The sequence below is a fragment of the Eulemur rufifrons genome, chromosome 29 (assembly GCF_041146395.1).
Source record: "Eulemur rufifrons isolate Redbay chromosome 29, OSU_ERuf_1, whole genome shotgun sequence".
NCBI lineage: Eukaryota > Metazoa > Chordata > Mammalia > Primates > Lemuridae > Eulemur > Eulemur rufifrons.
In genome coordinates, this window is record NC_091011.1 from 80,764,887 (window position 1) to 80,789,283 (window position 24,397).

The following is a 24,397-nucleotide window of genomic DNA, read 5'->3' on the forward strand; positions in this document are numbered from 1 at the left end:
CCTTGGCAAAAATATTCATAAAACATTCATATAATAAGAACAGATTATGCAGAATAATAGCAGGATGTTTTTCTCATTTAGCCTGACATCAAGAGTGTTTATTTGGCTTTTTATACTATGACATTAGAACACTCTATTTCTGTTTAGTACAGTAGAATAACTATATATTTTCCCTTTAAAAGATAAATTAACTCTGTAAGCATTAATACTTTATAAAATTATCTGTGGTTTTTCAAATACCATTTTAATTCTATAAAACTTTTTGCTAAATAAACATAAGCAGATAGATCTGGATTCAAATTCTGATTCTGCAATTTACCAACTCTGCAACCTTCAGCAAGCTCCTTAATCTTTCAAAGCCTCAGTTTTCTCACTGATAAAATTAGGCTAATGATAGTTCTTTCATAGGGTTATGATCAGAAGTAAAAAGTGTACAATAAGGAGTTTAGCACAACACCTGGCACAAAGTGATCAACAAATGTTTGCTTTTATTCATTCTTATCATCATTATTAGAAAATGTTGGGTTGGCAAACAGGACATAGAAATGAATAAGGTGCTGTCCCTGTCCTCACGAGCTCAGCTATATAGTAGAATAGACAAGATAGATCTGCAAATATCATTACAAGATAGTGTGAACAGTATAACTGGTGAAGTGTGGACAAGGGATAGAGACAGCACAGAGGAGCAAGTAGGAAAGTTTCATGGCAGGGTTGCAAGAGGATATGATAACTAAGTTGATTTTTGAAGAATGAATAAGAATTTTTTAGGTAACCAAAGTGGGAAAGGACATATTAGTGACTGATAAGAACATACATAAAAGTGTGGAGAAAGGAAGCTCCAGGGTGTTTTGGGAGGAACTGCAATAAGCAATGTTTGGTCAGATTATGAAGTTTTGGGGAGTGAGCAATATGGGGGTGGTAAGATAGAAGATTCTAGAAGAAGGCAGGGACCAGATTTTGAAGCGTTTTGCATGCCAAGCTAAAGATCTTGAATTTAGCACCAGCAACAGGGTGTCAATAAAGAGTCTTAAAAAGAAAAGAGCTGTGATCAGATTTTCATTTTAGAAAAATCACTTTGGCAGGTGTGTGATTAGAAAGGTGTGATGGTGGAGATCTGGAAGCCAATTAGGAGGCAGTAGTTCAGGTGACAGATAATGCCCTGAACAAGGGCAAAGGGCAGTAGGAATGGAGGACAGCAAGATGAATTGAACCGATATTTGGGAAGATGAAAAGGATGATGAGGAGGGAACTTGCTGGGATCTGTGCCTGACCCCTTGGCCTCATTTCGCTATCACAGGTATTGGTGATACCTGTGTGTGGTAGGCTGGAGTAGATGGTATACATCAGCCAAGACAGAGAATATAGAAGGAAGCTTGGGTTCTGGGGATAGGGGTCAGTTTGTAGTGTGGGGAAGAGGAGTAGAGACAGGGTAGTGAATGCAACCTAGCCCGTGTTGAGTATGAGGTGTCTGTGTGCCATCCATGCGAAGATGAACAGAAGGTAGGCAAATACACGGATCTAGTATGTAGATTTGGGAGTCTTGAGGGTAATTACGAGGTTAGGGGGACGGCTGAAATATGGAAGGCTCACCAAAGATCTGCATTTAATTAATAACTATCAAAATATTGCTTCTTTGGCTTTCACTTTTCTTAACTAAAAGTACTCAGATCAGGCCGTATACTATTTTATTCTCCTTCATCCGATGCCTTAGGCTACTGTCAAAGGCACAGCCTGCCGTTTCATACCCTTTGCCACAGGCGGCGCTGACGCCTGGCAGGGAGAAGGCGGCAGCACATGCTGGGCTCGGGGGCGAGGGCTTGTTCGCGGAGATGGCGACGCTCTAGCCCCGAGCCGGGTATTCGGTGGCTCGGCCGGGTCTTCCCTGGGGACTGGGTTAAGGCCGAGAACCTCTGGCCCCAGGAAGCGCATGCGCAGCCGGTTCCCCCCAACATGGAGTCTTGTAGCCCAGGTCTTACCTGAATCAGGTAAGAGACAAGCGGGGAAGGAGTGGCCCCTCCACCCTCACCCTCGCAGCCCACTCCAAAAGTGGCGTTGGCCCCACTTGGGCTGTGTGGATAGTGTGCGTGGACCACACCAATCCTGGGACCAAATGAGTGAGAGTGGCCCAGGAGGGCGTGAGGATGCGCTGGCGAGTGTAGGGCTACCCTGGGGAGCGTGGGCGCCCGCACGAGGTGCCACCGCCGCGCCCACACGAGGGCCACGTGGGCGAGGGCCTCGCTTGTCCTCTCGCAGAACCTCGGGGTCCACGAGGACACAAAAGCCACCCAGCCCTCGCCCGAGGCTTGACTCCTGCGACGTTGAGTCATTCCGTTAGCCGGCTCGACCGTCCCTCCTGGGCGTCGGGACTCGATGTCTCGGGAGGCTGCGCCTTCCCACTGGGGCACAGCCTGGGTGGCTGGAAATGTCGCAGGCGCACGGGTGTGACCGATTAGTGGAGGGAGAGGCGGGGGCAGGCCGGGCCGGTGGGGAGCGCGGGCGCTCGGCGCCCGGGGGCTGCTTTCCTTCCGGGGTGGGAGCCGCGGGTGCGGGCGCTGCTGGAGGGTGGCTGGAGTGAAACCCGCGCCGGAAACGCGAGGCCGGCGAGCTGCGGTGCTGGAGGGAGCGGGGCCCCGGGGAGCGGGGGTGGGCAGCTGAAGAAGGTGTGAGGTAATGAGAGCGATGGAGGAAAACTGAAACACCTGCTCCTGGGTTGACTCATCCAGGCTGGAGGACTAATCTCATGTGGAAAGTAGTTAAAAGAAAGGAAAAAAAAAAAGCGAGAAATAGTGCGTGTGCTTTAGCCCTTTCTTCCCCAGGCAGCTAGAAAATTGCTTGTCTGTTTGAAAGAAAGTAGCTGTTTTCCTTAGGGGATTGGTGAGGGACAAATGAGATAATATATATGAAAGGGTAAAGAGCTATAAAAAATGCAAGATTTTATTGTTTAATTAGAATCCTTCAACCTGTTTATCTGTTTGAGTGGATATGATGTCCTCTACATGTGAGATGGTGGAGCAGGAGTTCCCGGTGTGGGATAATGGAGTGTGTGGAGCGATGCAGAGGGTGTGTGAAGATACTTCAGGGGTGCCCAGGAGTGCTGTAACCTATAGAAACAACTCTCTGTCATTTAGATGCATCTGGATAAGGGGTTATTCAGCTCTGGTGCTTCCCTCTTTTACCGTTCATCTGTTGAGATTTTTGTAGCCAAAGACTTTTACCCAAAAATGAGCCTGAGGAGGGAGGAAGACACCAGTCACTTCAGGGATATATTGGTTAAATTGGTTGAGAGGGAGGTTGTTTCTATTTTAGTGACAATTTCTTCAATTTGTCTTGCCGTCAGCACAAAGCAGCATGTCTACAAAGAGTTCTGGGCTGAGGGACACACCTAGGGAAGACTGAGTTGTGGATTTGTCCCTTTGGTAGAGGGATCAGCTTGGCCAAGTTCCCATATATCTCTGAGCCTTAGTTTCTATCAGACAGGAAAAGATCTTGAAGGTCATTCATTCACTCATGTACGGAGAGCTTGCATACCTGCCACAGGGTTACCCAGCCCCCGGTGACAGGGAACGTGTGACGTCCCCAAATGGCTGAGCCACCCGATCCCTCTAGACATCCCTGACTGTTGGAAAATTCTTTATGTTGAATCGACATCTGTTTCTCTACAATTTGCACTCATTGGAGCCACACAGAATAAAATGTCTAATGCTGCTTCCACAAATATTTGAGGACTGCTAACACATTTCCTTCTTCCACTTACTCCACAAGGCTTCTTTTCTTCAAACTAAACATGCCCAGTTATTTCAAACAGGGAGGCAGTGTGGGGTAGTGGAAAGAACGCCAGCGTTAGAGCCAGACACATCTGCGTTCACTTCCCAGCCCCTTCACATGCTAATGCTTAGTGCTCCAAGCTGCTGTATCTTTCTCTGAAATCTGTGAGTGAAAATACCCATCTAGCCAGGTTACTGTGAGGATTAGGGATAAATTGGGTGAAGATCCATGCTCCTAGTAGAGCTTAACATTTGAGAACTGTTACACCTTCAGTGACATGGTTTGCAATTCATTTTAGTTGATCTGTTCTGAACACATTCCTGTTTGCCCATGTGTCTCTTAATATCTGCTCTGTAGAACAGAATGAAATACTTGCTGTGAAATCTAACTAGCAGAATAGAGTAGGATTAACTTATTTTGGGTACTTCTCCAAAGCCTACAATCCCAGGAGCTTTTTTGGAGTCCTATCACACTGACCCACTGCGTTTGTCAAGTAAAACCCCTTGGCTCTTTAACAGGTGATGCGGTTCAACCAACTTTCTCCCATCAGGAACCTTTTCAGTTTATCTGAGTCTGTAATTATGGCTCTTGAAAGTGGCAGTCCCAGTCCTGTCCTGTTGTTTGCATAAATATCCTGTATTTGTCATATTACGGGTCTCAAACTGGGATTAGAAAAATATGATTAGTGAACCGGTGGTACCAGCCGTTCCCATCCCATATTGCTGTTGTGCATCAGTGAGATAATAAATGCAGAGCTTTCTATATGAATTTTTGCACAAATCTGTGGTCTTATGATGTGGAACTGTGTTACAATCGGAACGGGACAGGAATGTATGGTAAGTTACTGGAAATGCTGCATGTGGCATCGGTCCGGGATAGCGTCTGTACAGGGGAACTGAAAGGGTGCACCGAGAGCAAGCCGGAGGCGGGCTTTGGATTTATGTGTGGTTGCATGTTTTCTCAGGGCTCCAAGTGTTTTATACCTAGGGTCAGATTCTCTCCCTGCGGAGGAAGCTCTCCTGTGGAAGTAAATCAGATACATTTAGAAGATTCATTAACTCTTTGGCTGCTGGGGCATTATGGCCTGCATTTTCTCCCCCGACTTCCAACAGCAAATTCCCTCCCGGCTTTAGCAGAGCTGATCTCTTTTAGCTGACTTCTGCGTTTTCCCAACTCCCTGTCTTTGTGCTGGAGATTCTTCAAACAAGAATGCTTTCTCCGCCTAACCGAGTTCTGGGTTCCATGCCCATCTTAACCTCAATCTCTCCTTCAAGGAAGTTTTTCCTAACCACTCGGTCCAAAGGGAGGATTTCTCCTGAGCACCAGACTTAGAATTCCTGTTGTCTTCAGGAGATTCCCCAGGCGGGCCCTCTTCCCCAGGGCCTTAAACTGTTTCTCCTCCAGTCTCCCTGTGTGAGCATGTTCTGTGGCCTTCAGAATAGGATCCTTTGTGGGCACTCAGTCCATTAAATGAAAACTTGCCTTCAGCTTGGATGCTGGTACTTTGGGCTGGTGAGAATGAAAGTGTGGAGTTGTTTGTAGGACTCAAAAGTCTTCATTGACAATAAATGTGAAAAATATATAATGCAAAGGCTGTTGTTACTCTTGTCATTCAAATAGGAAAGCTTTTACTCTGTTGGAAGGACCAGTTTAAATTTTGGGAAGTAATTGTCTTTAAAAGGTGGTGGTGGTTAGTTAAAATTGGTAATCCTTGACTTGCAAAAGGACTAATTTAAATTTTAAGTAACCAATTAAGGGCATAAAGGGTTTAAATCCATTTGTGGCTTCTTATTTTCTTTAGGACAAATTCCAAACTCCCTAGGATGAAATACTCTTTCTAGCCTAATTTTTTTGCCTATTGGTGCCGTGGCCGAAAGGACTTGCCATTTCCCCAGATGTGCTGTTCTGAGCCTCCCCGGTGCTTTGCAAATGCCTTCCCCTCTGGCTGGAATGTTCTTTGTCTCTCTGGTAAATGTCTATTCATCATTCAAGACCACCCCTCCCCCCCTTAATTACTTCCTCCCCTGTGTGCCCTCAAATTCTTGTACTTATTCATGCAGTATTTATTAGGGGCCTGCTTTGTGGCCCGTACTGTGGCGGGCTCTGGAGATACAAAAGGTGAATAATACTTGGGCTCAGCCTTTGAGGGCCTTACACGTTAGGGAGGAGGGGGCCAACCGGTCACAAAATGTTGCTAGGAAATTAAAAAGAAAATTTAAAAAGCATCATTTCTCGTCTGTCTTCCCTTCCAGATGGCCAGAGTCTTGTTCTAGGGCAGGGGCCATCTCTCATTCTTTTTGGACCCCCACCTCTTAGCGTACTCTAGTGCTAAATAAGCATTTGTATCATGAATGCTTGGACTGGGGGCAAGCAGACCCCCGTAGAAGTAGACCCTGTATTGTGCCACATATTCTGATGACACGGTCATACGTGGATTTCTCCAGTGTCCGGTGGCTGGCCCCGAGATCCCCGTTAGATGCCCCCGAGGCCGGCTGTTTGGGCTGCAGAGCCCGCAGAGCCCGCAGAGCCAGAGCGGCGAAGTGGCCCGGGCGCCGGTGGAAGAGAGGCCTGCAGCGCCCTCTCTGGACCGAGCGGCACCGGCCAGCTTCCTCGCTTAGTCGCTCGCAACCGGCGCGCGTGCATCAGAATTTCAGTTCGCAGCCAGAAAATGAACACAGACACCGTGATACTCTATGCTTTTCTTTTCAAAGGCGTAATAGATATCTTTTAAAGGATTATGGATTAAAAAAATTCTTTCCCTTCTTCCTGTACCTCTGGGGCCCTTGCGTTGTGATGCTATCGTTTGTAAATAAAGGGGAGCTCTACTCCCCTGGCTATGCTGACCGCTCTGCGCAGCACGGGACTGGCGCCTGGCCCGGAGGGCGCGAGGGCGCTGCAGCGGGCGTCTGGCATGCCGACCACGTCGCGCTGCTGCAAGGGAAATGTGCCCGTGCCGCGGCGCGCCGCACGGGAGAAACCACTTTCGGCAACTTTCCCCGGCTTTGCTCCGTAGCGGCCATCCCATGAATCGGCCCACTAGCTCTTTGGTGGGTAGAGCAGAGCTCGCTGTTACCTAGCCACTTGGTTGTGCCCTCGGTCGTTGCCGGTAGTTAGGCGCTTAGGGGGTATCGGGTACTCGTGGCTTGCCGCTTTGCACGTGGGCACTCTCACGGTTCAGCACCCACATTTCGGGTATGCGATGGGAGCAGGCGCTACAGCTGGCACTCCTGAGCCCCGCCACCCCTGAGGTCGAGCGGCCACCCTCTGGGCTGGAGGCAGTCTATGAGGAGTGTTGGGGTCTCAGGGGTTTGCCGGTTTTGCCCGCGGCAATATCTCGCCAGGGAAGGGTTTCTGCAGTAGAACCTTGAGTGGGGTTGGGGGTTTGCGAGGGAGCAGCAGGGTTCTAGCTGGGAGAGGAGGGGTCGACACCCCTGAAGGTGCCCCCTAAAGCTGCTGCGAGAGGGGCTTCCCATCATTGCAGTGGTGGTGGTGGCGAGGCAACTGGGAGGGGCTCTGCGGCAAGCAGGCGGGAGGGGCGCTGCGGCGCGGTGGGCGGGCCAGAGGCGGGGCACGGGTGGGCTTTAAAAGTCGATGCCCACTCGCTCTGCGCTGCAGCAGCCACCGGTACATCCCTGCGCGTACTGGCGGGCAGCGGCTGCACAGTGCCTCCTCTGCGGCAGCCTCGCCTGGCAAGCGGATTGCCGCAGCGCACGCCCGAGTGGCCGCTCGCTGCCGTCCGCGGCCATCCTGCGTTGGCTGTGGGCTGCGCCCCAGCTGCCTTTCGTACTGCATTGCTGCGGGCGCTGCGGGCGTCCAGTACTCTGCAACACTGCGGCGGGCGGCATGGGGTAACCCGGCCATGGTGCGCCGAGATCGACTCCGCAGGTGGGTGCGCTGGTAGTGGCTGGCGCGCGGGGGGTGTGGCTGGCCGTCCCAGGACTAGGGTGCGGGCTGGCGGTGGGGACATCTTTTGCAGTAGCTGGGGCTGCCTACCGGCGAAACCCCACCGAGCAGGCAGTACGCATTTCTGTCTTAGGAGCCTGGTCTGCATACTTGGGGAGCGGGGTGTCACTCCACGTAAATAGAATATTTAGAACTCGGAATCTCCTTGATTTAGGATTTTCGGACCTCAGATTACCCTGGCGCGATTTAGGATCTTTAGATCCAAGTATCACACCCGTGCGATTTACGATTTTTAGATCCCGGCACTGCCCAAGCGCGATTTACGATTTTTAGACTTAGGTATCACTGTGGCACTATTTAGGATTTCTAGACCTCGGCATCGCCCCGGTATGATTTAGGATTTTTAGACCCTGCCATTGCCGTGGCATGACTTAGGATTTCTAGACACTGGCATCGCCCTAGTGCGATATAGGCTTTTTAGACCTGGCCATTGTCCTGGCGCAATTTGGGATTTCTAGATCCCAGCATCGCCCTGGTGCGATTTAGGATTTTTGGACCCCCGGTATCGCGGTAGCGTGCCGTAGCGCGACTTAGGATTTCGAGATCCTGGCTATGGCGGTTGCGCGATTTAGGATTTTAAGACCCCAGTATCGCTGTGGAGTGATTACCGCAGCACGATTTAGGATTTCAAGACCCAGGTATTGCTGTGGCGCAGTTTATGATCATAAGACCCCAGTATCTCAGTGACGTGATTACCGCAGCGCGACTTAGGATTTCAAGACCCAGGGTTATTGCGGTGGTGCGACTTAGGATTTTAAGATCCCAGTATCGCAATGGTGTGATCATCGCAGCGCGACTTAGGATTTTGAGACGGGGGGGGGGGGGTATCGCAGTGGCGCGATTTAGGATTGTAAGACCCCAGTATTTTAGTGGCTTGATTACCGCAGGGCGATTTAGGATTTCGAGAGCTGGGTATCGCTGTGGCGCAGTTTATGATCATAAGACCCCGGTATCTCAGTGGCGCGATTACCGCAGCGCGACTTAGGATTTTGAGACCCGGGTATCGCTGTGGCGCAGTTTATAATCATAAGACCCCGGTGTCTCAGTGGCGCGATTACCGCAGCGAGACTTAGGATTTCACGACCCCAGGTATTGCGGTGGCGCGACCTAGGATTTTAATACCCCAGTAGCGCAATGGTGTGATCACCGCAGCGCGACTTAGGATTTCGAGACCCGGGATGTCTCGGCCGCGCGATTTGGGATGATAAGACCCCAGTAACTCAGTGGCGTGATTACTGCAGCGCGATTTAGGATTTCGAGACCCGGGTATTGCGGTGGCGTGCATGTGACTAGAACTTGCAGTGCCAGATCACCACGGCGTTAAGTATTTTTCAGATTTCAGTACGGAGAAGCGCAACTGAGAAAGGTGATGTGACCAAAGTGCCACGCTGTTAACATCAGAATCGTTTGCGTTGGTTTAGCGGGTTTGCAAAGTAGTTCACATCGCAGTGATGCGGTCAGGCGGGTGGCAGGTTTGGTGGTGTTAGAGGAGTGTATTTTTCCCCGTTTACAAGAGGAAGAAATCAAGGCTCAGAAATTTCCAGAATGTTTGTTACTGGAGTTTGCTGAATTTATTCCCTCAACTCATGGCTCATCAAATAATGGGGATTTTGGACAAAAAATATTTGTTTAATCCGTTTTGCTCATTGATTACCAGATTGCTTGACTACTAAATATCCTAAAATGTCTTTGGGGCATTGTGACAGAGGTAAATAAGACAGAAATCAGCTCCCTGAGGAGGCTGTTGCCTCTTTACTTTCTTGGAGTAAAACGAGGGTGTGGAGGGTGGAGTGTGCCGGAGCCACCCCCCAGGCTTCCCCTGTTCGTGGCTCTGGCAGCCCCTCTCTAGCTCTTTGCTGAGTCACCGCGGAGCTTCAGCGCTGGAGATGGTGGAGGAAGGCGAGGAGAAGCGTGGGGGAAAGGAGTGATGAAGCGCGCACGTGAAATGTATGGACAGGTGTAGGACCGGTAGCGCCGAGAAAATGATCCTCAAAACCCAATGCTTTTTGTCATCTGACCTTACAAGGCGGTATTGGGATGAAGCCTGCTTACTGTTGTGGGGTGAAAATTGTGATATGACCATCATGTTCTGGCACTTTGTAAAATCATTTCTAGTATTACCTCGAAAGGTAGAACCGAATAATTTCTTCTGTTTGTTTTATGGACAGGTATTTTGGAGGAAAAAAGAAATGACTGCCCTAGTGATTAAAATGCCTTAAAACATAGTCTTTAAGGCATTAAAGTGCCTTAAAAATAGTCTGGGGAGTTGAGATTCTTTAAGGGACATGGTTATTTTACCACTGTGGAACCACAGGTTTATTTATTTTTAGAGTTTAAGAAGTATTTTGTGAGTTGGATTAGTTAGTGATGGGTGGGGGACTGTGGCATGGATGTATGTCCATACAGAAAGCCATTTCCATAAGGGCTTTAGCAATTAATTTCCTTTCTTGATAGCTCTATTTTCTTGACAGCTATCATTTTAGTTTTGGAGGGTATATTTTCATTCTGGCTGTTTTGAGAGAACTTTCACTCTACTGACAACTCTTTCCCTGGTGACCATCAGGAGTCAGGGAACTGTTTCTAATTCCGGTTTAGCACTCCTTGGCAATGTGGATAAATTGACCTGGACCTTTGAAGTCCTGGGCATGGGAAGGTTTGGTGGGTTCCTTCCAAAGAAAAAAACCAATTCCCACATGCTGCGAATGAGGTCTGCCTTATTAAAGGGGGCAGAGGAGGGTACTAGGAATTAAATAAATGGGAACTTCCTCAAGAGTCTGCTAATAAAAGGAGAAATATAATCTGTTGCCATGACCTCTCAAGAGATTAGATCGTCAGGGTCATGACAAAGCTGCTTATGTTGAAATCTTTTTACTTTCACAGACTCTTTACCCTGAGCAGTTTCTCAGCCCAAATCTAGACCGTAATACTAAACTGGGGTTCACTTGAGCAGGAGGGTTGATAAGGAACTGTTAAAAATCAGGAGCAGCTCTCTGCTTAAGAACATGTGATAAGTTACTACACGTATTTTTTTTTTTTTTTTTGAACATTAGGTAGCACGAATATATACTTAAGACATTTTCATGGCGGGGGCTGGTGGGTAGGTGGTAGAGCTTTTAGAGTAAATATGAATGAAATATTTTTCTCCCCTGGGAAACCTTGATAAGAGCTAATGAAAGGGTACAGAAGTCACCTTCCTTTGATTTACATAAAGCCCTTCAGCAGGTGTGGGAAGAGCTTGAGGAGGGGGGCTAAGGGTTAAAATGGGGGAGGAGAGGTGGAAGATTACATATTGAGATAAGTTTATTTTCCTTAAAATTAGAATGGTGAGCAATTGTGGTGATTGCCACAGCGGGCAGAGGTGCCATCACATTCTTGGTAAACTCCCTGCTGTGGTCCATGCAGACAGCAGAAATTTCCCACCCCATCTTACCAGTTTTGGGCTTGCCAAAGAGTATACAGTGTCACCCTGACTGCTTACGGTGGGTCTCTGCTTTTCCTCCAGGATGCGAGAGTGGTGGGTTCAGGTGGGGCTGTTGGCTGTGCCCCTGCTCGCCGCATACCTGCACATCCCGCCCCCTCAGCTTTCCCCTGCCCTTCACGCATGGAAGGCTTCAGGCAAATTTTTCACCTACAAGGGACTGCGCATCTTCTACCAAGGTAAGACCTGAACTATTAGAACACCTGCATGTGTAGGTCCCAGTGGTCCCGGCTGAGGTACTTATTCTGTGTCCATCTGTTGCTCCTTTGTGATAGAGCAGAGTAACCCCTATTTCTGCGTAGTGCGTTTGAAGGAATCGACTAATTCCGCTCATTCACTCGATAGCGGGGAAACATAGAAAACTGCTGGGAGAGTGGGGTGTGGAATTGAGATTCTATTTTATAGGCTTGACTTTTTAGTATAATTTTTCTTTGTAGCCTGATTTGTATTCAGATATTAGTGTTTCTGAGGTTCAGGTAATATATCCAATATTCCTAGAACTAACCACCATTGGTTCTGTCCCCCTACCATCTCTGATTTCATTTTATAAAACTGTTTGTTTATAAAGATTTAAATGTGATTTAAGTCTTATAGCATTGCATAAATTACTTTGCTAATGATTATTATGATAGCTACTTATCAAGTAGTTACTTACTATATGCCAGACATTGAGTTATGTTTTCAGCTTTCATTGTTTAGTCTTTACAACAGCACTTGGAGATAGGTGGTGTGCCGTTAACCTCTTTATAGGTGAAGAAACCGAGAAACAGATTGGAAAAGATTTCTTTTGGGCGGGGGTCAAGAGCAATAACGAAAAATGTTTGTCATAAACCGTTTTTCATTATTGCTCCTGACCTCCTCTCATTTGCTATATTCAGTTAAGTAAGTATATAATTTTCTTCATGTTGGTGGGTTGTTTCCATTTTTTCAATGTTTTAAATAATTAACGTTGTATATACAGCTTGTTTTTTCCTTACACTTTCAAACTATACTACTTGACTAAATGGAATGATTTTATTTGCATAGATTCTCAAGAATAAGACTCTTAAGCTAAAGTATATCATTTTAATTGCTCCTAAATTATTTTTGAAAACTTTATTACCAAATTTGCATGCCACTGGCACTGATAAATGTGTCAAATTTAATCCAATACTAAGGCTAATACTGTCTAAATGTTTGCCTAATTTAAAAGATGTTTAATGATTCCATATTGTCATATGCATTAAAAATGTTCATGTCTATATTGATTAACTTTTTTATAGTTGATATAATTTTGTAATAGCTTTGAGTATTATGCTTTTGATATTGGATTGGGTCTCTGCTGAAATAAAAAGTGCTAGACAAACAGCATGTTAACTAAGGTGTTTGTCAGGAAGAGTTGCCATATCTTAGAGAATTTTTGTGACACCATTAATGATAAGGTACAAAGAATATGTAGCTTGTATGTTGGGATTATATATTTCTTATGGTGAAAGTTTACTTTTTACTGTGAAAAACAACTTGCATATTGATGTTAATACATAATAAACAGAGAAATGGGGATACTCTTTTTAAAAAACATCTAGGTGAATGTAAGCAAGCTGCCTTCAAGTATTTTCACAATGTGCTTTTTATAATTTTTTAAAATATACAGATTAAAAGGAGAAAATGCTTGTTACCTAAAGCAGTAAGCTTGCATTTTATTATTTATTTGTTTATTATGTTGCCTAGGCTGGACTTGAACTCCTGGGCTCAAATGATCCTCCCTGCTCAGCCTCCTGAGTAGCTGGGACTATAGGCGTGTGCCACTGTGCCCAGCTTAAGCTCGCATTAAAAAAAAAAAAAAAAATTATCTTTTTTTTTTTTGAGACAGGGTCTTGCTTTGTTCTCCTGGGCTAGAGTACAGTGGTGTGATCATAGCTCACTGCAACCTCAAACTCCTGGGGTCGAGTGATCCTCCTGCCTCAGCCTCCCAAATAGCTGAGACTACAGGCACGTGCCATCATGCCTGGCTAATTTTTCTATTTTTTATAGAGACAGGGTCCTGCTCTTGCTCAGGCACATCTTGAACTCCTAGCCTCAAGCAATCCTCCAGCCTCAGCCTCTCAAAGTGCTGGGATTATAGGTGTGAGCCACTGCACCCGGCCAAAATGTATCATTTTAATGTTATTAATTTGGTCACAATTTGTCATCCTTTGTACCAATTACTTAGATTTTACTATCTTCAAGGTTATTTTTATAGGAATTTGGCCTAATTGATCTCTCTCCTTCTTCCCAGACTCTGCAGGTGTGATCGGAAGCCCGGAGATAGTTGTGCTTTTACACGGCTTTCCAACATCCAGCTATGATTGGTACAAGGTAATGAAGTCAGATTTCTAGGTCCTACTATGTCTTAAAAAATCCAAAATCAAGGATTTTGTTATCAGTGCTAGAAGGCTCTTGCAAATTTGAATTGCTTAATAAAATAGCATTTAATGTGGAACTGTTTCTTATTTACGGTAAGGGAGTAAAAAAATCTTTGGCATTCTGGAAAAGGATTATTGACAAGATAGCGTCCTTCAATAGAGATTAAGTACTAGAAATAAAGCACTTTCTGATAGGATCATCTGTGGGGCCTGCGGTGGTTTCATGAGGTTTTCTTTATCGAAGTCTGTTAAGCCGAGATAGGGATGAAGCTTCACTGCTACTCTAGGTTGGGGGAGGGGGGGAAGCGGGGGGTGGGATGGGGGCAGGAGCAGAAAGTCCAAATTATCCTTTCCTTTTTGTAGATTTGGGAAGGTCTGACCTTGAGGTTTCATCGAGTGATTGCCCTTGATTTCTTAGGCTTTGGCTTCAGCGACAAACCGGTAAGCAGTACCTCTCTGGGACCAGTGCTGGCAGGCAGCGGGGATGTGGACAGAGAGGGGTCAGGCTGGCAGAGAGATCTGTACTTATGACTTTGTCCTCTATATCTGGGCTTTCTTTTCCTCAGAGACCACATCACTACTCCATATTTGAGCAAGCCAGCATCGTGGAAGCGCTTTTGCGGCATCTGGGGCTCCAGAACCGTAGGATCAACCTTTTGTCTCACGATTATGGAGATATTGTTGCTCAGGAGCTGCTCTATAGGTCAGTGAAGCACTAGCTTAAGGTGCTAGGAAAGTAAATTGTTTTCGGACTCTTTCTTTCCCTTTTCCCCCTTAGGAGTTTGTCTTTAGCTGCTGCATTGGTGTAAGTCCACTCAGACACATGTGTGTTTCCTCATTTCCTGTTCTAGGTACAAGCAGAATCGGTCTGGGCGGCTTACCATAAGGAGTCTGTGTCTGTCAAATGGAGGTAATTACTCTGGTGGTAGGTGGAAAGTGGGGGTAACCTAGAAGGGCCACCTTTAGATATCACGTGACATCTAAATGGTAATCTGATGATATTGCAAGTAGACACAATTAAACTAAGGGATCTTTGCCTTTTTTGTGCTGTGGACTGCTTTGGTGGTCTGATTAGATTGTGGACCTTTCTCAGAATATTTTTAAATACAGAAAATAAACAGGATTATAAAGGAAAGTGATTTTATTGACATGCTGCCAATAAAAAGCTGCATATAGTAATATATGCTTCATTTTCAATGCATCAGATCTAATGGAAGGTCTAATAACAACTATGATTAGAAGTAATGAGAAGTGTAAATGTTGTTTTGCAATATCTGTAATAACTGCAATGGATTATTAAAAGTATTGGATTTTGAAGATATAGAATAAAGCCACAGGTGTTAGTACAGCAAGTCCTCACATGACATTTTTGATAGGTTCGTGGAAACTATGACTTCAAGTGAAACATATAACGAAACCAGTTTTTTCCCTTCTCATTAATGTTATAATGAAATGCTGTTATTTGAGGACCTGCTGTACACGATTTCTCTTGAAGTCACAGTTTCCAAGCACCTATTGATGACATTAAGTGAGGACTTAAACGTATTAAATTCTTAAACTCCTAATTGATGGCATGCCAAGTTTCAGTTAGAAATTAGTGAATCCCTGATTAGACCTTTTGGATAGCCAGCTTGTAAATCCATAAATCCCCAAATGTCCCTGAATGCCCTAAGAACAGATGGGGAGAGGAGTCTGTCTGTCCCTTTAACAGCTATGCTCGTAGCTTTTCCATTGACTCTGACGAAAAATGGAAAAGGAAAAACTAGTTTTTTTTTTTTTTTTTTTTTTTTAGGACCTATGCTTACTGAAAAACCTGTTTTTTTTCCTTGAAGCCCAAATCATTTGAACAACACTTTTGTTCTGAGCAATGGGAGGAAATGCTAAGGGGAGTCACAGCCTAGTCGTCAGCATTAAGGATGACCATATAAATTACTTCTTCCATTTCTCTACCTTTAAAATGGGAAAACTAATTCCAGTGGTATATAATTTGACCAGTCAAACACAGAAGTCCCTGGAGAAGTAATTAGATAACAGTACTAAGTTTTTATTTGTAATTCTGTTTTGGAAGTAATAGCCCCAAAGGTGACAGTGAATAGGGTGGATGGTCACTGACAACGAGCTTGCCTTTGACCTAAAGCTGTAGGTAAATGACTAAGTCTTTTCTTCTACAGGTATTTTTCCTGAGACTCACCATCCTCTTCTTCTCCAAAAGGTTGGCTACTTCATTGAACAGATGTTTAGTTTTAGATTTGTGCTGACATAATGCTGGGACCTTCTAAGGGCCATACCTCTTGTAATGGGCCATAGTTAAAATTGCCTTCCCTGTGAATTTATATTAATGAAGTTAGTTTTTCCCTTCTTAGACAAATAAAGCAAAGGAAGTGGCCCCTGCATAAAACCTAAAACTATTTCTGAGAATAAGAGATCAATAAATATTTAGAGAAATACAGCTATGGAGAGATTTGTGTCATAAGCATGATGTTTGAACAAATTTGGATCCTAATCTAAACTTGAATATATCAAAGTTAAATTAAATCTTCGGGATTTAGTGAAGTGTAGAAATGTAATCTTAAGTGAGATTAGAAATAGATTTGTCTTCCAGGAGAGAAGAATGTGAGTAGGCCAAACAAAAAACAAAAACCAAACTTCCAAACCTTTGAGTAGTAGTAGATGTGGCTAAATTCCCTTTTCAGTTCCTAATATAAAACCTATTGTCCTGGTGAGTTGTCGTCCTTCTCTGGATTCTTGATCCTCACTTCCACTTACTCCCCCACAGCTACTCAAAGATGGAGGCGTGCTGTCGCCCATCCTCACACGGCTGATGAACTTCTTTGTATTCTCGAGAGGGTAAGTCATTGTCAGAGATTGACTATGGCCTTGAACAATGTAGTGAAAAGTTGCTGCCATTACAATTCTGGGCCACATCCTAGGGTTTGTATTTTAAAGCTAAGGTGTTGGCCACTTGCCAGGGAAGGAGTACAAGGAATTCATAAATCAGGTAAGGGTCAGACTGCAATGGCCTCTGAGGTTCCAGTCACATTTAACATTATGAGTTCTCCTTATGCTTATCTTCCTGCATTTTGGACTCTTTCAGTCTCACCCCAGTCTTTGGGCCGTACACTCGGCCCTCCGAGAGCGAACTGTGGGACATGTGGGCAGCGATCCGCAACAATGACGGGAACTTAGTCATCGACAGGTAAGAAATTATCCTTGCTTTGGTTTCCAGAGAAGTTTTTTTTGGAGAGTGGGGAAAGATGCAGGATTGCTTGTTCTGCTCCTTGCTGGCTTGTTCCCTATCACAGGAAGTTGGTTATGACCTATGAGGCAAACCAAAAACAGTACTTTCTAAGAAGAAAGAAATTGAGAATAGAGCAAGCCCTGAGCCTAAGCCATGTGGCACAAAAGTTTAGACAAACAGCTGTAAATTCTATTGCTAACTGAGTTTACAACTGACAGATTGATTTTGGCAAATCCTTCTTTAGACTTCTTGTTAATAGTAAATACTTCAAAATATTTAATCATTGTTGTGAAAGAAGCTTACTGCCTCTCTCAAAGTACAAAGCTTTTCCTTTTGCAAATCTTTTCTGTAGCAACAGGACTGAGAGGGCAGACCTCTCTGTCTTGTACAGAGAATTCCAGTGCCTTGATTCAAATGAGAATGTAGTTGCTTTCCAAGGAGGGATCTAGAAATGGTGATATCTGTAACTACTTGAAATAAGGCTCTTTTTGCCAGCCATGTCAGTGTAACTTCCAGTGTTTTAACTGATGGCTTTGCTGGGAACTGTGTGTTAGAGGGAGCCATTCCTCTTTCCCACCTCTATCCCCCATGGGATCCCTGGAGATTCATTTTAATATTAAAAAAATTGAAAAACAAGACTTTTTAAAATTCTCATATTTTCCTTTTCAAAAAGTAAATACAGTTTCTAAGTGGTAATTCCACAGTTTTTTGAGGTTCACAAAAATAACCGTCCTGGACTTGCCAGGCAGAACAATTAGAATACAAGAGTCTGAGTTCTACAATGTGGCTATGACATTTTACACTGTAGGAAGAGAAATTCTCCCTGTTTTATCTGTGGTCAGATAAGTGCTGAGGATACAGCTTTGTGCTTGTAAACTTCTGCACTTAGAATTTTAGAGATGTCAACATAGAGATCAGATACTTGAATCCTCTCATTTTAAAAACAAGAAAAGTAGCTGGATCTGGTGGTGCACACCTACCAGTCCCAGCTACTGGGGAGAAGGCTGAGGTGGGAGGATCGCTGGAGCCCAGGTGTTTGAGCCTGCAGTGAGCTATGATCACAGTCAACCTGTGAATAGCCACTGTATTTCTGCCTGGGCATCACAGTGAGACTCATCTCTTAAAAAACAAAACAAAACAAAACAAACAAACAAAAAAAACAACCAAAAATGAGGAAACTGAGGAAAAGATGTGTGTTACATCTTTTCCTATTCATAGAGCTAGTTGGTGGCAGAGCAAAAATTGGAAGCTCAGACCCAGGCCTTTAGTCACATGATCCAAAACAACTTTCTGCCTTCCTATTAATAGATCTCATTCCTGCTTAATAAACACACAGTACTGTTAATCTTACATTGATAGTAGGCATGATCACTGACATAGCTACATGGTTGTTGACACTAGAGGTTAACAGAAATGGATAAATTAAGTGGGCCATTCCCAGGAATGCCAAGTTGCTTCTGGGTTAAGAAATCATATATTGTGTTGCTGGTGGCACCTTATAATAAAGGTTTCTTGTCCTGCTTCTGCTGACTTATCTCCTCCTACAGTCTCTTACAGTACATCAATCAGCGGAAGAAGTTCAGAAGACGCTGGGTGGGAGCTCTTACCTCTGTAACTATTCCCAGTGAGTATTTTCACATTACTTCTCAGTAGGAAAACCAAAGGACTGTAGGGTTAAAATAGCTGCAACTCCTATTATTTCCAATTAGGGTTACCAGATTTAGCAAATAAAAATATAAGATACCCAATTAAATCTGAATTTTAGATACACAACAAATACTTTTTCAGTATTTAAACATGTGCTGTGAAATATTTGGGACATACTTATACCAAAACAATTCATTTTTCATCTGAAATTCAAATTTAACTGGGCATCCTTTATTTTACTGGCAACCCTGATCCCAATATCTGGAACCCCAGTGATATATATGTAGAGTGAAGCATTAATACATAAAACATTATATGAGACATTGCAAAGGTAGTTGGTAGCACTGGTTTCTGTGGTGTCCGTTACCAGTGTCTGCTACCTTAAATGCTGAATTGCTGGGGGCAGAAGGCCATTTAGATTACTAATCAAGAGGCTATAGGTGGTTTCTGCTCATTTGTCTCCTTTCTTACAGATTTAAAAAGAAAAAAAAATAGTTAAGAGTGTTTCATACATAGTAGTTAGTGCTCAGGAAATTATTGGTTGATTTCAAATGTTAAGGGTCAATTATAACTGAAGAGAGAGACTTACAGAATGACAGTATCCTGGATTTATAGAAAGAGAATGTTGAAAGTGGGGCTTGGCCGGGCGCGGTGGCTCACGCCTGTAATCCTAGCACTCTGGGAGGCCGAGGTGGGCGGATCGTTTGAGCTCAGGAGTTCGAGACCAGCCTGAGCAAGAGCGAGACCCCATCTCTACTAAAAATAGAAAGAAATTATATGGACAGCTAAAAATATATATAGAAAAAATTAGCCGGGCATGGTGGTGCATGCCTGTAGTCCCAGCTACTCAGGAGGCTGAGACAGGAGGATCGCTCGAGCTCAGGAGTTTGAGGTTGCTGTGAGCTAAGCTGACGCCACGGCACTCACTCTAGCCTGGGCAACAGAGTGAGACTCTGTCTCAAAAAAAAAAAAAAAAAGAAAGAAAGTGGGGCTTATTCCTTTTGGTCTAGGGCACAGAAGAGCTAGAGGAGAGACTAAATGGCTATATACAGGAGAAAATGTGCCAAATGAACTAACTGGCTTGTTCCCAACAGTTCTTTACAGCCTACGTAATAAAAGAAGCTAGATTTTCTATCATAAAGTTTATGTACAGAAAATCTTTTTTAGAGAGGAGTTAATTTTAGGGTTGGGGGTAGGAAAGTAGATGTGAGAGCTGTTAGTAATCATTCCCCTTCTCTTTCCTAGTTCATTTTATCTATGGGCCACTGGATCCTGTTAATCCCTATCCAGAGTTTTTGGAGCTATACAGGTGAGTCTCCCTCTGAGGTCTTTGTTTTGTTAGTATCTCTTCCTGACAGTGGTGAACAGAATTACCTGAGGAGGGCTGCTGGCTCTAGCCACTGTCTCTGACCTCACTGGGTGTTCATCCAGGAAACATATCATAAAAAGATGAGCTGGGGAATCTTATTCTCATACAAACTTAAACATCAAGACATTTGGTTATACATGCTCTTGATTTATACAGCCTGTTTTCACTGTCATGGCTACTACGTATTCCTAGTTGTACAGGTCAAAGAATGAAATTGGATATCTCTTAAGAAATGTTTGTTTTAGTTTGACTATAAAGCCAATTCATTGGCAAAAACTGAGCAGACTACAAGGAGAGATTGAGAAGTGTTCACTGTGGAAAAAGTACCTTCTCATAGGGTTGTTATTCTCTCTAGGTTTTTACTTGGAAGGTGTTGGAATAAGAAACTTTGAGTATGTCACATAATAACGTTCCACACCTTCCTATGGCCTAGTGGACACAACCCCGTAGTAAAAAGCTTGCATATAATTTTAAACAAAATACTTTCTCTCATCTCCTGGGATTAAGACAGAGCCTTTGTTATCTTTGCTAGAGCAGTGAGTTGCTAAGTGATCCACTTGTTTAATGGTGCTTCTCTAAGAAGCTAAAAGTCATCCTGCTTTGACAGTTGTTGCAAAAGTGTTATATTTTTGTCAGTTGGAAAATGAACATTTAAAAATTAGTCTGTATAAGTCGAATTGGCAAGTTTACCTGCCTAAGATACAACTGCAAAGTAGAAGGTGAATAAGCTCTTTGTTGGTTCCTTCCAGTGTGGTATGTCTGCAGGGGCATTTACTGGGGCTTCCCACTGGCTTACATCCCTCCCCCTCCCTACAGCCTCAAGTTCACCTACATGCTGTTCTCTTCCACTAGGAAAACGCTGCCGCGGTCCACAGTGTCGATTCTGGATGACCACATTAGCCACTATCCACAGCTAGAGGATCCCATGGGCTTCTTGAATGCATATATGGGCTTCATCAACTCCTTCTGAGCTGGAAAGAGTAGCTTCCCTGTATTACCTCCCCTACTCCCTTAACTGTTGTGTATTCCACTTAGGAAGAAATGCCCAAAAGAGGTCCTGGCCATCAAACACTATTCTCTCAAAGAAGTCCACTTTACTCACATTGGTGAATAGTATATAGGAAAAGGCCAGCAGGAGCTCCGACTAGGGGTTGACATAATAGTCTGCCTCCCCAATCCTTTGACGTCTGATCAGAAGTGGATGGATTTGATTTTTGTCTTTGTGTTATTAGGAAATTCTGATGAGCACTGCTACTCACTGATGCAGAAAGACATTCTTTTGCATAAAAGACTTTTTTAACACGTCTTTGGACTTTTCTCAAACATTTAGAAGTGCTAATTTCTGGCCCAGCCCCAATTGGAATCCTCAAGTAAAAAATGAGAGGGGACCTCCTTACCCCTCTCCTTGAATGGCTTTAAGGGTACAAACTTTTTAAAAGTTCTCTAAGCAACACAGCATCAAGTGAGAGTGCATCTCCTTTGTCATAATTTTGGATTTAGTTTCATCAGCTGCTTCTAATTATAGATATTTGTTAAAATAGATATTGGTTTAAATAATGCAGTATTCTAAGTATACTTTAAGACTATGATTTACCTACACATATGTATTTTATAAGGATACTAAACCAGTAGACCCTTATTCTGCCAAAGTAGTGAACCTTATTAAACTTGTTTAATTTTTGAATTGAACTAAATCCAAACTATTTACACAATTTCCTAAAATCACAGGACATTAAGGACCAATAGCATCTGTGCCAGAGACTGTTGTCAGTTGGAAAGACCAATTCTAAAAACAAACAACATTCTGACTCCTCATACCTCGGTTTTTAGAAGCATGTCGTCTCTCCTGAGCTAAATTGAAGGGAAGGAAATCATTGTGTAGTCTAAGTTACCATGCTGAACGTACATCGATTCCTTTCATGATGATTGCTTAACTCCCCGTTGGCTGTCCCAGAGAGGCCTTCTCATGTAGCTCAGCAATTCCTGTACCTTACAGACAGGAAAGTTCTGGAAGCTTTAAGAACAAATTCTGAAAGACCTATGAGCAGTGGTGCTGAATACTTTTTTTTTAAGCCACATTTCATTGTCTTAGTTTAAAGCAGGATTAAGTGATTATTTTAAATTCATTTTTTATTAGCATCTTCAAGTATAACAACTTTTAAAACTGGAATAAGTGTTTATTTTCTATTAATAAAATGAACTGTGACAAAAGTGGACTCTGGCTTCCCCTCTCCCACTTCCCTTCTGGGATAAAATTTTCCAACATTGCCAGGAGCTTTTAGACACACATTAAATTAAATTAAAGAAAAAAAATATATAATGAAGTTAAGCAGCTGGATATAGGATAATATTTGATTTTCAAGATCACCCAAAGCTGCACCATTATACCAAAGCTGACCCAGTATGATAAAAAGAAAAAAAAAAAAAAATCCCAACCCATGTGCAAGGACAGACATTGATCTGCTGGCTCAGGGCCAAATGTTTAATATGCTTTTTCAAAGTCAAAGTGTAATTCTGGGAAATTCACACCACTAACCTAAAAGTCCACTGTAAGTGAAGTGTACATCAACTTCATCTTGCCCAGTAAGAGCTTATCCAACAGAAGCCAAGATAACATCTACAGGTGTTCCTTCTGTGCTTCTGACGGTCACCTGCATGGTCACTCCATCTGCTAAGGCCAGCCTGGACCTCACCAATAAATCATAGCCACCTCGGTATATACCTAAGAAAAAAGTGAGGAAAACCATATTAAGAACTCAAAATAAGCTCTGAATAATGAGATTTATCATGCTTTCCCTGCATCTCCTTTCTGTTGGTTTAGCTTTTCTAGAGATTTGTGAAAATTGAATCCTACAAATAAATTCTAAATTTTTTTTACATTCCCATGAGATACCAGGTACATAGAAGGTATTCAAAAGTACTCAAAAGGGGAGGTTGGTATCTGAGGGGGAGACTTCAGTAAGTGTTTTAGGCCAAATATATATCTTAGAAGAATAACCTAAGAATAGCATGCAAAACAAGTTATTCATTTTGACTGTGCTTCAAATTGTTACTCATAATGGGACGATAGGACAATAGCAAGCCATGAGATGCCCATCCACATCCCTTCATATTAAATTTTGCAACAAAATATAAGGGAAATCTAATGGAAGTTTCTTACCTGCTAGATAGAGCGAATGGGAATTCTTGTTCTCGGGTACTTTATCGGACCTTTCACATGGCTGCATGCCCAGGTATGTGATGATGTTGTTGACAGCTTCTGTGTTGAGAAGATTCATTCAACAGTATTAAGGAAGTTAAGCATAGGGATCTGCCTCTGCACCAGGATGTGCTGGTAGCTGGGGAGTGGAAGGGGCTGGTGGTAGTGTAGGGAGGGAGGCTAGTGGACTAGAAAATGGCTGATTTAGATGATGAAGACAGGGTTCTGGCCTTTTAAGTAAGTGACTTACGGAGTATTTATTTTAAAAAGGGAGTTCTTCTGGAGTAAGAAATTGCTTATCAGGTTTAATACTACTATCAGGCAATATAATGATAGCAAAACTGTTCTCACCTTCAAGGGTTTTGGTAGAACTGAGGGCAAAGGTCTCCTCTTTCTCAAATGTATCTCCCACCTCTTCCCAGGCAGCAGCAAAGTTAGGCTTCAGTACCTTCTGAATGTGGTCAGACACAGTCACTTCGAGATCCTCAAGCTAGTAGGTAACAAGCAGGGGTCAGTAAAGACAAGTCCTTTCTGTTATAGCACAAAGCTAAAGGGACTAATTAATATGGTTTTATCATTCTGTGTTACATTCCTGCAGGAGTGTAGGAAAAACTCAAAATAGTTTAAGTTCTGTAGTCTGGATAAATCTAATGCTGTAGGTCTTAGCAAAAGAAAGCAAGAAAATAGGACATCTGGCAAGAGCCAAATTCAGATGAACATCTGTAGCCCTGAGGTACAAAGTAGTCATGTCGCCAGACCTAATCACTGTGTTCAGGCAGTACAGTACCCTCTGAACTTTGCATCACTGAAGCTGATATTTTTAAAAGTTTTCCCTCCATTCTGTGAAGGCTTTTTAGTCTGTGATACGGCTTTATTAAAAACAAACTAAACTTTCTGCTAAAGAAAACCCCCCCCAAAAAACAAAACCAAAAAACCACTTTAAATAAAAGTGACCTCAATGAAAATCATGTGATTATTTTCAGCTCTTAGTTATCCCTATTATAAGGAAAAATAAAAAGTGTGAGTTTGTTTTAATTAATTTATGAAGCTGGTAAATCTGAATTCTCTTTGGCATGATGTACTCCCATTACGGAGGAGGATTGCTCCAGGTCCTTTTCAGTTGTAATCTGTTTGAGAAGAATAGAAACCCCTTAAGTTTATGTCAGATGATTCTAGAAAAATGTTCTCTCAAGGCAGAAGTCACTTAGTGTTGCATAAGTGTCAAAGAAAGTCTCTCTGCTGGGAAGACTCACCACATACTCATCATCATACCCATCCTCATCTGGAACTCCAGTGTTAGGGTCGCAGTCTCGGACTGTAAACTTCATGGTGCAGCTGAAAGTGCCTGCAACTG

At 43.5% G+C, this 24,397-nt stretch overlaps 2 protein-coding genes across 5 annotated transcripts in view; one reads left to right on the forward strand and one right to left on the reverse strand.

Annotated features, from left to right (window-relative positions):
• The first annotated feature begins 1,759 nt into the window (after positions 1–1,759).
• On the forward strand, positions 1,760–22,060 carry MEST (mesoderm specific transcript). Of its 4 annotated transcripts, none has more exons than XM_069462369.1 (12): positions 1,760–1,985; positions 11,231–11,385; positions 13,464–13,543; positions 13,954–14,031; positions 14,157–14,293; positions 14,442–14,500; positions 15,762–15,802; positions 16,367–16,437; positions 16,685–16,786; positions 18,376–18,452; positions 19,721–19,784; positions 20,697–22,060. In XM_069462369.1, the coding sequence occupies exons 2-12, from the start codon at positions 11,232–11,234 to the stop codon at positions 20,812–20,814; spliced, it is 981 nt and encodes a 326-aa protein (XP_069318470.1). In that variant the 5' UTR covers positions 1,760–1,985; position 11,231; the 3' UTR covers positions 20,815–22,060. The 4 variants fall into 4 exon arrangements, with proteins under 4 accessions (XP_069318470.1, XP_069318472.1, XP_069318468.1 ...); XM_069462367.1 differs by lacking the exon at positions 1,760–1,985 and adding an exon at positions 7,431–7,650 and having other exon boundaries at positions 20,697–22,048; XM_069462370.1 differs by lacking the exon at positions 1,760–1,985 and adding an exon at positions 7,625–7,650 and having other exon boundaries at positions 11,231–11,343.
• COPG2 (COPI coat complex subunit gamma 2) overlaps positions 22,002–24,397 on the reverse strand; it is a 138,618-nt gene continuing 136,222 nt past the window's right edge. The window contains exons 21-24 of the mRNA XM_069462366.1: positions 24,297–24,394; positions 23,395–23,533; positions 23,005–23,103; positions 22,002–22,566 (exon numbers count right to left, since the gene is read on the reverse strand). Coding sequence (XP_069318467.1) covers positions 22,436–22,566; positions 23,005–23,103; positions 23,395–23,533; positions 24,297–24,394 — 467 coding nt within the window. The 3' untranslated portion in view covers positions 22,002–22,435. The remainder of the gene's footprint in view (positions 22,567–23,004; positions 23,104–23,394; positions 23,534–24,296; positions 24,395–24,397) is intronic.

Bases quoted from the DNA above. Each gene is read 5' to 3' on its own strand.
- MEST (XM_069462367.1), top strand. From the start codon at position 7,625: ATGGTGCGCCGAGATCGACTCCGCAG. The intron at 11,386-13,463 runs GTAAGACCTGAA...CCTTCTTCCCAG, and splicing joins ACTGCGCATCTTCTACCAAG to ACTCTGCAGGTGTGATCGGA. The intron at 18,453-19,720 runs GTGAGTATTTTC...TCTCTTTCCTAG, and splicing joins TACCTCTGTAACTATTCCCA to TTCATTTTATCTATGGGCCA.